Genomic DNA, 13,214 nt, shown 5'->3' with positions numbered 1-13,214 from the left:
CATGTTTAGCTATGGTTAAATTTGTGTTTTTATTCTTCAATATGTGTAAATAAGTCATTACGTCAACAGATAATTCAGGAACCTCTAGGCAAACTAAGCTTCTTGCTCAGACACAGCAGCTGAATACCATTAATTGTTTTGAGTTAATTATGTACAAGAGGTCTACTACTATAACGTCCGGTAACAGAACTACAATCACACAGATCAGATGTCCAGTATATAAAAGAAGTTTCTCAGTGGTGGCAGCAGGTAAGCTACTACATGACATTGTGAAGACCTCATCAAGGTTCACAAGAAGGTTTACAAAACAATAAGTTGTTAGTTGTTATAAGTTGTTATGAGCCCAGTGCTATCGCTATTCTTGATTTCCTGGCATATTCAGGACCTTATAAATTCAAAAAGAGCTACGTCTTCAAATGAGCAATGGCTCCCTAAATGAACAAATAAACAAAATCTCAAATGACTCCTGTTAATACTTAATGAAGTCTGCCTATGAATTATGGATGAGCATTTGCAATGTTAATGAAACTTATGTGCCAATTCTCTAATAAGTAATAGTCAAGATTTGAAAGAGGGATATCATAAGGTTCTTAAGATTGTAAGATCTCTTCAGTCTGTCTTCAAAGAAAGTGCTCAAGTGATATTCTCAATGTTTTTACTATCCTCTAGTGGTTTGGGAACAAATGCCCTCACATAAATGGTACACAGCGTAACCCCAAACAGAGCAGTGTGGGCCATGGCATGACAAATGAGCCACATGCATCTTCGCTGCCAAATCTGTGGCTGTAGGAAAATAATCCGAGACATTAGACACCCCTAGAGCTGAGAGCAGATTTGAGAATACAGTAGGGCCCATGGAAATGTTGCGGGCCACCTGACACGCTGATCAAGATAAAGCTGCATGGATTGGAGAATGGGGAAACAATGAAATGGAGAGTAGAGGTATAATGGTGGGTGAAACCAAGCTGTCATGAGTTGTTCGTGAGTGCTCAAAAATGATTTTGTTTTCATATCTATCCTGTTGAAAAAAACAGCATATGCTGGTTAGGTATGTTTTGAAGCATGGCAGCTGGTTTGAGCTGGTTTAAGATGGTCCTTTGTTGATCATGAGCTGGTTTAAGCTGTTCTGAGCAGGAGCTAGTTGCTTAGGACCAAAGTCCCTGACTTTACTAGTCAACGACTGGGTCTTTCAGTAAGAAGGCGGGGCTTTGCGGCCATAATGAGGGTTGCATCTTTCCCCATTCAAAACTATACGAGTGACAAGTCTTGGGTATTCTATAGTCTTTGCTTGGAACCATCTTAGGACCAACACCTGACCAGCTTAAACCAACTCAAACCAGTTGCCATGCGCCAAAACATACCTAACCAGCATATGCTGTTTTTTTTGGGTTGACTGTTACAGTGGCCCTAAAAAAGCATTTGGTCATTGCCTATAGCCGATATGCGCAACTGCACTTCAGGCCGACCTGGGTTCCAAATCCTGACCCAGGGTCCTTTGCAGGGTACCCCTGCTCTCCACCCAACCCCTTCCTGTCAATCTCCACTGTCCTATAACCCAAAGAGCACAAAAAGGCCAAAAAAAAACATTTGGACACTTAAAAAAATGTACAAAATCTCCAAGGAAATTATGCTATTAAATTATGCTCACAATTCTGACTTTTTTCTCAGCATAGCGGGATATAAACTCGCAGCTGCAAGAAATTCTTGCAAATGCGAGTTTGTATCTTGAAATTCAGACTTTTTTTTCTCAAAAAAGACCATGTTCTCAGAATTGCGAGTTTATACCTGACATTTCTGACTTGACTCGCAATTCTGACTTTATTTCTCAGAATTCTGACTTTATTTAAGACTTTATAACTTTATAACTAAGTTTATAGCTTACAATTCTGAGAAAAAAGTCCTTTGTTAGTCATGAGCTTTTTAAAGCTGGACCAGCTTCAAACTTGAAATTGCAAGAAAAAAGTTAAAACTGTGAGATAAAAAAATCATTACCTTTTTTATTGTTTCTTTTTAATGTGTTCTATCATTTGTCAATGACAAAGCAGCTCTTTACTGCATGTGCAACTTGTGTGAACAAGTCTGTACTGCAGGTAAAGATGATTTTAAACAAGGGTATCAACATATGCGCACATTTTTTTAACGAAGGAGCTTGTGTCCTAGTACTGATGAAAGGTTAGAAATGTCCCTGTTTCCTTCTCTAACATATTAGTCAACAAAAATAATAAATGTGGCTTTACCATGTGGCTGTAGATTAATAACTAGTTGTAATTGGCATGTAAACCAACAATCAAGCAAATATTTTTAAAACTAAAAAAGAAATATAAAAAACAACAAATCAAGAGATAGTTTGACCCTAGTTTGGCCTGTGTGTAACAAGATCAGTCATTTCTCTTTCACAGAGATAAGACTTATCATTCTAGAGTTACATAGCCACCGAGCCCTTGAGATTCACTGAGACGTTCATGATATGTGCTGCAGGCCTGGGCAAATAATTTATACTGTATCAGCAAAAAACTAAAAATGTTCATATAAGTGCCAAATGTGCATGCAACAAACAGAGTCATCTATTTATCTGTTTACATCTGTGCTGTTTTATCTCCTGTTTGAGTGAGAGTTTTTCTGTGGCTGCTGTGGGTGACCTGGGAGATGTCCAGATGATGTGTGGCCCCGGGATGCAGGAGGTCTTGTAGTTGTGTGGTTTGAGGAGACGGGAGGTTCAGAGTTGTGATTATGCTGACTCTGTGAGGGGTGAATAAAGTCACCGTTCTGTCCAGCTTGTCTGTGTTCCCCTGTTTCATCAATGCTGCTGCTTTCTTCATTCACTCCTGAGAAAGAGGAGGCAGAAAGACCTTTCAACTGCTGTCTCACAGCAACACTGATATACAGAAACAAGGGCATGTTGTTTTAAGACTGTGGCCACCTGCTGTCCAAACACAGCACATTAACTCTTCAACATTAATGGAACGTTTCTCTGCATTGGTTCCAAGTTGCTGTCTTGTACGCTGACTGATGGGAGCTATGACCCGTTCTGTGTGCTCTCACCCAAATCGGAGGCGCTGTTGCTGTGTTGCTCTCCTGCTTTCTTCGCCTGCTCCAGTTCATTGGCTGCTTTTAAGGCTGCAAGTTTGTTCTTTTTCTTGTTTTCCTCATTTTGCTGTAAAAACAAAATTTGAGAATTCAGTGACATGACTATCAATTACCTGTGGAGTTTGTAACAGCAGTGAGCAGATCCATGTCCAGTGATAAAATTAAACTGAATGCATAAAGAATGTAATTTGGTCTTTGTGATTATACTAATACTACTACTACTACTAATAATTTATTAATGTATAATTTTTTAAAATGGAATAATTTTTAGCTCAATGTAAGTGCTTCCATCTAGTGGTGAGTTTACATAAAATCATCTGCTTATATAACCTTGTTTAAAATTAAACATTCACTGTAGGAGACATTTGAACAGACATTTGGACTTTGCAACTTACTGTTTGAAGTTTCTTTTTCAGCTCCATGTTTACCCTTTTGTATGTTTTAGAAGTGGACTGCAGATAATAAATCGCAAGACTAAAATGACAGGAAAAAAAAGTAAAGCCTACCATTACAATTGCACATCCTCACAGAAGTACTCTTACGAAAATTAGCCATGGTTTTACTACAAATGAAACCAAAAAAACACGGTTACTATAGTTAAACCATGGTAATTACATATTAGCCATGATTTTACTAACCACTGCTTACCCATGGTCCCTTTTGAAAAAAAACTTAGCTTAGGCTGGTTTTAGCTGGTCATCCAGGCTGGTCTTAGCTGGTCATAGCTGGTCAGCAGGCTGGTTTTAGAGGGGTTTTGGCCACTTCCTTAGCTGGTCAGGTTGGTAGACCAGCTGGAACAACCAGCTAAAACGAGCCTAGCCAGGCTGGGAGACCAGCTAAAACCAGCTACCTACAGCTTAACCATCTACCTTACCCAACCAGCATCCCAGCATCAAAACATACCTACCAGGGGGGTATTTGTAGTGAAACTATGGATATACAAATGATACTCAATACTACAATTTTACTATAATAAAACCATGCTTAATTTTCGTAAGGGTAGAGGAAACTCATAAGGATGTATTTAGACATCCCCACTTACACCAAGAGCAGAAGAAAGGGCAGCACCAGTCCGGGGTTCGAGGCGTAACTGAACACTTTACCGAACCAGGGAGGGAAGTCTGACTCCAGTGTCTCCTGAATCACATCAAACATGCGATTTTTCCCACTGCGGGAAACATACAAGATTAGACATACTTCTAAAATGGCAGAAACCTAACTCTAAACTTGTAAATAAATAGCTCTTAAACAACCAAACACATTATCAAATGTTTAGCCTATTTTATTTGTTTATTGCTATAGAGCTGGCCAGTCTGCAGTTCTAAAACCTGACACACAATTAGCATGTTTTAGCCATTGCATCCATTGAAATTTTGCTTTTCTATTTATGTAAACGAGGGTCTGATGCTGCCACGAAAAAAACAGAATGATATATTGGCCATCAGTTACTTGTTCACAGAAGACGCTATATCTACGTTAAACTGTCCTACACTTTTTAAGAAAACTAAAAAATTTGTAAACATTTTTATGCTTTTATTGTATTTATGTATGTATGCATGTATGCATGCATGTATAATGTACTCCCTGGCTGTAAAAATCTTTAAAACAAAAAATTAAAATAACATGAACTTTCCTAAAGTAAGGTTAACTGCATTTTCTGATGATTTTGAGGAGAAAATTGATGTGAGAAGATTGAGGCTTGCACTTTGCTGCACTCTAGTGCTAAAGATCTGCTATTGCAAGACTTGGTTTGTAATGTCCCTCCGCTTATTCAGGGATAATTCACCCAAAAATGAAAATTCTGTCATTAATTATTCACCCTCACGTTGTTCCAAACATATAAGACCTTTATTTACCTTCAGAACACAAATTAAGATATTTTTGATGAAATCCAAGAGCTTTCTAACCCTGCATAAACAAAACTCAACTGTGACATTCAAGGCCCAGAAAGGTAGTAAGGACATCATTAAAATAGTCCATGTGACATCAGTGGTTTAACCTTAATTTTATGCAGCTATGAGAATACTTTTTGTTCACAAAGAAAATAAAAATAATGTCTATTCAACAGTTTCCTCTCTTCCATGCCAGCCTTTAATGCATGTTTATGAGAATACCACAACTGGGTTGTACTGGCTCCTGCGTCAGCAGCATCATATTCATGCATGATTTTTTTGTGTGAATGCACGTTGAAGACTTACACAGAAGAGAAGAAACTTTTGAATAAAGTCTTTTTTTTGGTACACAAAAAGTATTCTCGTAGCTTCATAACATTATGGTTGAACCACTGATGTCATATTTTAACTATTTTAACGATGTCCTTACTACCTTTCTGCACCTTGAATGTAATAGTTGTGTTGCTGTCTGTGCAGGGTCAAAAAGTTCTCGGATTTCATCAAAAATATCTTAATTTGTGTTCCGAAGATGAATGAATGTCTTATGGGTTTGGAACGACATGAGGTTAAGTAATTAATGACAGAATTTTGATTTTTGGGTGAACTTTCCCTTTAATTTATACTTACAAGTCTGTTACTGTAGAGTCTAATTATTTGCAATTATACTTAATTTAAGAGATTCACAGCTTTCATCACACTGAACAATTTCAAAAACATCAAATTACTCAGTTCTTATGCTACACAGAAATGCTTCACACCATTTCTAATTCAAACATAAACTTTTAGAACCTGAAAGGTCCACAGTCAAAAGAGGGAGGAATGGAGACAATGGTGTATATAGCTGGCAGTGTAGAGAGGAAGAGGATGACCAGCAGCATAGCCATGTAGAAGTTATTGGAGCCGGAAGCTTTGAAGACCCGTTCCTGAGGCACATTACAACACATCACCGCCCAACACTGCAGGTACATGGATACGTGAAGCCGGAGAAGATTTAATGCTGGAAGACATGGAGCGTAGAACGCCCCCATCCTGATACACACATACACAATGACAAAGATTTGGTGAGATTTGATGGTGTGCTGTTTTCATATGGAAAGCAAGAAAACATGCAACATAAAATGGAGGTAGTTCTCACCAGATCATTCCCTGATTGAAAATCAGCCCCAGAACATTCCCACTGACGTCAAACTCTGAATAGGACGGCTAATGAAGAAAGCACACATCAGTTATAAATGAGGGGAAATCCATGATGCTGACTACTGCATGTGTTGCGGATACTCACAAAGCCATACTCCAGATCCCAGCACCAGCAGTTGTTTAGGAATCGCACCAATACAGCTCGGAGGAAATCCCCAATAAGCAGAGTGATGTAAGTTGTCATTGTATCAGAAATGATGAGACGAACAAACTCCTGTAGACACAGAGGATGCTGACAATCTCTAAAGATTTGATGTAATGCATCATAATATTTTTACAATGAGGACAACTGAGGGACTCATATGCAACTATTGTAGAAGGTTCAAACGTTCACTGATACTTTAGAAGGAAACACAATGCATTAAGAGCCTGGGGGTGAAAACTTTTTAAATTTGAAGATCAGGGTAAATTTAACTTATTCTGTCTTCTGGGAAACATCTAAGTATCTTCTGTAGCTTTGGAAATGCAGTACTAAATGAAAAAATAAGATAGGGGAAAAAAAAAGTACACATCTTCATTCTGGTCAAAAGTTTTCACCTCCAGCTCTTTATGCATTGTTTTGCCTTCTGGAGCATCAGTGAGCGTTTGAACCTTCTGTAATAGTTGCATAGGAGTCCCTCAGTTGTCCTCAGTGTGAAAAGATGGATCTCAAAATCATATAGTTATTGTTGGAAAGGGTTCAAATACACAAAAATACTGCAAAAACCAAAGAATTTGTGGGACCTGAAAGATATTTCTAAAAAAACAGCAAGCAGTTTAACTATTCAGGACAAACAACTATCACTAAAAAACAAAAACAAAACAAACAGCTGTGGATCATTCAGGTAACAACACAGTATTAAGAATCAAGGGGATGTAAACTTTTGAACAGGGTCATTTTTATAAATTCAACAATTATTTTCTCTTGTGGAGTATATGTAAACATCCTTTATGTGAAATATCTTATTCAAGTCAGTACTAAATAAAAAACATGAATTTTGTATGATCCCTCTTATTTTGGTAAAATAATTAATTAACATTTTGCAGTTTCTGCAAAGTGTATGCAAACTTTTGACTTCAACTGCATATACTATACCATAAATGTATACCATTATAGAATTTTCCCTTGACACATTTTGCTTACTGGAATTCTATACTTCGTAATGCTACTTTGGAACGAAATGTGTTTCGGTTACTGGAATTTGTATTGTGAAAAGTGCTATGCAATGAAATTTGAAGTGAACTCAATTGAACCACTCTTCCCCAGTACCTGTCCAACCATTGTCTCCCAGCAAGGCCCTCTAGGAACATCAGCAGGGTGCACTGTGACCGGAGGAGCAGTTGAGTTGTCTGGCACAGTCCCGTTGTACAAGTTAGCCTGCCAGATTGTCATATTCTTCTTCACTATCTCCTCTTCTGCCCTCTTCAGAATATGTGACAGTTAGGAGAATAAATGACCTTCATAAGAAGATGATTCATTGAACACAGATTCTTTGACCCAAAGGAGCTAGAATGACGGAAGTTATTACTATTCTCAACGTCAGAGGGACTGAAGATGGAACTGTGAGCACTTTAGTCTTTGTTAAATGAAGCTGTACCTTTAGTTGTATGGCATCCATTAGAGCGATGATGAACGTGTAGAGGTTCCCCAGGAAAAGGGCGAATATGCGCCCCAGCTGCCACTGGAGGGCGATGCGCGGATGATAGTTCTCTAAAGTGCTGATCACGTCGAACAGCATCGGACAAAACATTCCCAACAGAGACATCACCATGTTCACCTGAGGGTATATGTGAAACCATGCAAAATTCATTTTTTATCGATTGACAAGAGGATTACAGTTGCACACTGTTACATGAGTCTGACCTCATTCCTCTCCCACCAGCCGTAGTTCTCCAGTCCCTCCAGAGCAAACTTCTGAGACCTGCGTACTACAAAGTAGATTAAGTACCCACTCCCTGCCAGACAGCAGAGCACCAGGAAGTTGGCCAGCACTCTAAGGAATCTTGTCAGGTGGATGTTGTCATCTTTTCTGCTCTCTTGCTCCTCCACAATGGCCTCCTGTTAATGTGCTGAATTTATTATGAAGCCAAAAGAGGCCAGATTAAGTGGGTCATATCATTCTTTTATTATTATTATTATTTAAAAATACATTTTTCCCCACTTGAGATGTTATTTGAGGCAAAAATAGGCATCATTTAGTTTTTCGTTAACATTTTCCACACATATTCTGACTGCTCTGTTTTTTTATTTATTTTTTAAATAAAAAAAGTATAGTGGTCAGGTGTCTGTCTCATTTCTGACACATAAAAAAAATCATGCTTTGTAATCGTAATTATGGGATAAAAATATGAAGATACAAAATAAATAAGGAAATATAAATTATAATTATGTTTTATGACATAGAAAGTCATCATTATAACAAATGTCGAGTCTTGGTTATGAAAAAGTCAAAGTTATGAGATATAAAATGATCAAGTGGAGGTAAAAAAGTTATCAATATGACATAAAGAGTTGATTGTTTGTCATAATTATCACTTTTATCTCAAAATGATTACAATCAGCTCTTTATCTCATAATTTTGACCTTTTGTCATAATGTCGACTTTTTATGCCATAAGTTTTCATAATTCTGAGATAAAAACATAATGATATGGAATAAAGAAGGAAATATGAATTAGAAGTATGTTTTATGACATAGAAAGTCATCATTATAACAAATGTCTAAACTGTCTAAATTGTGAGATACAAAATCAATCTTTTTTGTGATAAAAAGTTATCAATATGACATAAAGAGTTGATTGTTTGTCATAATTATGACTTTCATTTCAAATTTATGACAAAAAAATCAACTCTTTATCTCATAATTTTGACCTTTTGTCAAAATGTTGACTTTTTATGCCATAGTTATGTCTCTATAATTATGAGATAAAATATAATGATATGGAATAAACAAGGAAATATGAATTATAAATATGTTTTATGACATAGAAAGTCATCATTATAACAAATGTCGAAATTTTGTCTAAATTGTCTAAATTGTGAGATACAAAATCATCAGTCTTTTTTGTGATAAAAAGCTATCAATATGACATAAAGAGTTGATTGTCTGTCATAATTATGACTTTTATGTCAAAATTATGACAGTAAACTCTTTATCTCATAATTTTGACCTTTTGTCATAATGTCGACTTTTTACGCCATTATTGTGTCTTCTTAATTTGAGATGAAAACATAATGATATGTAATAAAGAAGAAAATATTAATTATAATTATGTTTTATGACATAGAGTCATCATTATAACAATAGTTGAAATTATGCTAAAGTCTAAATTATGAGATACAAAATCATCAATATGCGATAAAAAGTTATCAATATGACATAAAGAGTTGATTGTTTGTCATAATTATGACAAACAATCAACTCTTTATCTCATAATTTTGACCTTTTGTCATAATGTCGACTTTTTATGCCATAGTTATGTCTTCATAATTATGAGATAAAAATATAATGGTATGGAATAAAATAGAAATATGAATTATAAGTATGTTTTTAGACATTATTATAACAAATGTCAGATAAAAAATAATCAGTATGAGATAAAAAGTTGTCAGTATGACATGAAATCAGAAAAGTATGACAATCAATTCACTGTCATATTGATAACTTTTTATCTCATATTGATGATTTTGTATATAGTGATTACTTTCTATGTCATAAAACATAATTATCCTTAATTTTTTCCATGTTATATTTTTATCTCATAATTATGGAATAAAAAGACAAAAAAATAGACTTTTTAATGTCGACTTTTTATGCCATAATTATGTCTTTTTATGTATATTAAAATATATTATGTATATTTACATGTTTCTTAAATTGCGGAATTGAAATGTTTGCAGCTCGCTGTCACTACATGGTCTTTTGTTACTCAGTTGGACATTTTTAGCTAAATGTTTAGTGTATCAGAAATGTCACATAATAGCCTATCACATTCTGTTTTAGAGAATTTCATTTCACAATATAAAACTAAATGTGGGCCCAGCACAAGTAAAATGAAGAGAGGCGCACCTTAAAACTTGTGGTGATGGAAGCAAACTTGTTGTCTGCTGTCTCAGGATTTCCAATGAGGTAATCCCAACTAGTAAATGTCTTCCAGCTGAAATTAAAGCTGGTGTCATCTCCGCCACCTTCTTCATTGGCATTGCGGGCCATACTGTTGGGTAACAGTGAGGAAATCAGTAAAGAAATGTATTGTCTGTGGACTAAATAGACTAAGTGGCATTCACGGGCACACTCAACAAAGGTTTCTGATATGGATTGTCATGACTAACGTCCTGATTACCACCATGTAGCTATACGCCACTGTACCCACTCCCACCAGGAAGTAGGACAGCGGCATGCGGAACTTGAGCCACCCAATGGCCCGCTGGTTATTGTAGTAGCCGTAGAAGAGGACAGAGTACTTAGCATAGCCCTGAAAAAGACAAAAACAAGTTTAGGATGCAAATAGGATGACTACGATAGAAAATCATAGTCTATAATCATATAGACTTACCCCAAAATCCCATAAAACTGCAAAATTCATAGCACTGGCCTCTTCCTCTCTGGGCACTGTCTTCCTGGGCAAACTACCATATGGTTTCCCCATAAGAGCCTGGAAGGTGAATGAGATTGTGATAGATCGAAGAATGGACTGGTTACATTTCATAAAATAAACGTTTCATGTGGTCTTTGTTACTACAGTATATATTCTGTCATTTTTAATTTTGATGGACTGACTATATTTCTCACCTCTGGAACCATTACTAGCCCAAATGTCAGTCCAAATAAAATCATATTGATGCCATACATCCACCTCAGAAATATGAAGTAAGAAGCAACTGATGAACCAAAATGACCTGTAAGAACATAAAAATAGAGTTTATTTAGAAATGAGGGGAAAAAAAACAGCAGGGAAGAGAAGGGAGCTCAAATTGAAAGGCTTCACACTTTCGATTTCCTTTATCTTCATCTCCCACGGGATACAGGCAGTCGTGAAGTTCTCAAGGTCGCGTCGAAACTTCATCCATTTCTGACAATTAGTGTAATAAAAATAAAGATGACTCTGAAGTTGTAAAATGATATATTTCTTTCCATCAACCTAACAATGATCATCTCTTCACCTTCATCATCATGACCTTATAGGCGTAGAGTTTCCTGCCTTTACCCTTTCCCAGAGCCCCTTCGTATTTTTCCACAAACTCCTGTGACTCCCTAAGACAGAACACAAGTCACTAGCATTATGAAGGCTGGTGTACACATGTGCAAAAACAGCAGAGACAGGACGTACCTAAGGATAACTAGTTTTTTCTTCATGGGCCAGGGTTTTCCTCTCAGTGTGGTGATTAGCTTTTTCCTTTCCTCCACTGCTTCTTTTAACTTCTCCAGCTCCTCTGGGGTCAGAGACCCCAAAACTCCCACTATTTGATTGTCCTTTGATTCAGAGTCAGAGTCCGATTCAGATTCTGACTCAGATTTGGACTCAGATTCTGACCTGGGAGGGAGAAATACATGCAGTTATATTGAGTGGGACTCACACATCTGAGTCCACAAATGGGAATGCTTTTGTTTTGCATTTTTTTTACATTTAAAACCACATTTCCATTACGAATTATATTAATAGCAAAACGATTTGAGAGAAAAGCTTAAATGAAAAATGTACAGAAATTTCAGAATGTCCTTTTATTTACTGCATTGAATATTTTTAAAGACATTTCTTATGCTCATCAAGGCTGCATTTATTTGATCAAAAATACAGAAAAAAACAGTAATATTGCAAAATATTATTACAATATAAAATAATGTTTTTTATTTTAATATACTTTAAAATATAATTTACTCCTGTGATGCAAAGCTACATTTTAATCAGCTGTTACTTCAGTCTTAAATGTCACATGATCCTTCAGAAATCATTCTAATATGCTGATTTATTATCAATGTTGAAAACTGCTTAATATTTTATTTAAAATAGGGTTTCTAGCAATATACACTACTGTTAGGAAGTTTGGGGTCAGTACATTTTTATTCTTTCTTTTTTGAAAGAAATTAATACTTTTATTCACCAAGGATGTGTTAAATTAAAAAAAAAAATGATAACATACATTTACATTGTTAGAAAAGATTTATTTTTGAATAAATGCTGTTCTTTTTAACTTGTTATTCATCAGAGAAAACTGAAAAGGTTCCAAAAAAATATTTGGCAGCACAACTGTTTCCAACATTGATCATTCTAATAATAAATCTGCATATTAGAATGATTTCTGAAGGATCATGTGACACCTAAGATTGGAGTAACAGCTGATGAAAATTCAGCTTTGCATCACAGGAATAAATTATATTTTAAACTATATTAAAATAAAAACCATTGTTTTATATTGTAATAACATTTTGCAATATTACAGTTTTTTTCTGTATTTTTGATCAAATAAATGCAGCCTTAATGAGCATATATATATATATATATATACACACACACACACACATACAGTTATACAATTTACTGGCCCCAAACTTTGAACAGTAGTGTATATTACAAAAGATTTCTATTTTAAATAAATGCTGTTCTTTTTAACGTGTCATTCATTTACAATAAATTATATTAAAATAGAAAACCACAATTTTAAATTGCAGCAATATTTCACAAAATTACTGTTTTTTCAGTATTTTTAATCAAATAAATGCAGTCTTAATAAGCAGAAAAGACTTACTGATCCCAAAGTTTTGAATGGCAGTGTATATAATAAATTTAAAAATATACAAATTACACATTTTTTAATGTAATCTCAGACTTTTAGACTTTTCATATAATCCATAGTGTGGTTATAGTTTGATACCAGTTATACATTTATTGATTTACTGAAATCAGTGGTAAAATAAAACAAACTTACGTAGTCTCTGGCTTCTTTCTTTTCTTTTTCTTTTTCTCTTCCTTTTCCTTTTCCTTCATGGGCATGTCATGACAATCCTTCTGTTTTGTCTTTTCAGGACTTTCATCGTCCTCCTCATTTTTAACATGCTTC

At 35.4% G+C, this 13,214-nt stretch overlaps 1 protein-coding gene across 1 annotated transcript in view; it reads right to left on the bottom strand.

Annotated features, from left to right (window-relative positions):
- tmc1 (transmembrane channel-like 1) overlaps positions 1–13,214 on the bottom strand; it is a 14,649-nt gene extending 1,435 nt beyond the window's left edge. Inside the window, exons 1-18 of the mRNA XM_051108775.1 lie at positions 13,083–13,214; positions 11,486–11,689; positions 11,319–11,409; positions 11,146–11,227; positions 10,948–11,054; positions 10,712–10,810; positions 10,488–10,630; positions 10,225–10,369; positions 8,020–8,214; positions 7,754–7,933; positions 7,426–7,578; positions 6,262–6,390; positions 6,115–6,182; positions 5,769–6,008; positions 4,130–4,255; positions 3,483–3,561; positions 3,043–3,154; positions 2,640–2,825 (exon numbers count right to left, since the gene is read on the bottom strand). Coding sequence (XP_050964732.1) covers positions 2,640–2,825; positions 3,043–3,154; positions 3,483–3,561; positions 4,130–4,255; positions 5,769–6,008; positions 6,115–6,182; positions 6,262–6,390; positions 7,426–7,578; positions 7,754–7,933; positions 8,020–8,214; positions 10,225–10,369; positions 10,488–10,630; positions 10,712–10,810; positions 10,948–11,054; positions 11,146–11,227; positions 11,319–11,409; positions 11,486–11,689; positions 13,083–13,147 — 2,404 coding nt within the window. The 5' untranslated portion in view covers positions 13,148–13,214. The remainder of the gene's footprint in view (positions 1–2,639; positions 2,826–3,042; positions 3,155–3,482; positions 3,562–4,129; positions 4,256–5,768; positions 6,009–6,114; positions 6,183–6,261; positions 6,391–7,425; positions 7,579–7,753; positions 7,934–8,019; positions 8,215–10,224; positions 10,370–10,487; positions 10,631–10,711; positions 10,811–10,947; positions 11,055–11,145; positions 11,228–11,318; positions 11,410–11,485; positions 11,690–13,082) is intronic.

The sequence above is a fragment of the Labeo rohita genome, chromosome 5 (genome assembly GCF_022985175.1).
Source record: "Labeo rohita strain BAU-BD-2019 chromosome 5, IGBB_LRoh.1.0, whole genome shotgun sequence".
Lineage (NCBI taxonomy): Eukaryota > Metazoa > Chordata > Actinopteri > Cypriniformes > Cyprinidae > Labeo > Labeo rohita.
The sequence above is the reverse complement of the archived record's forward strand: the minus strand, read 5'-3'. Positions and strand labels throughout refer to the sequence as shown.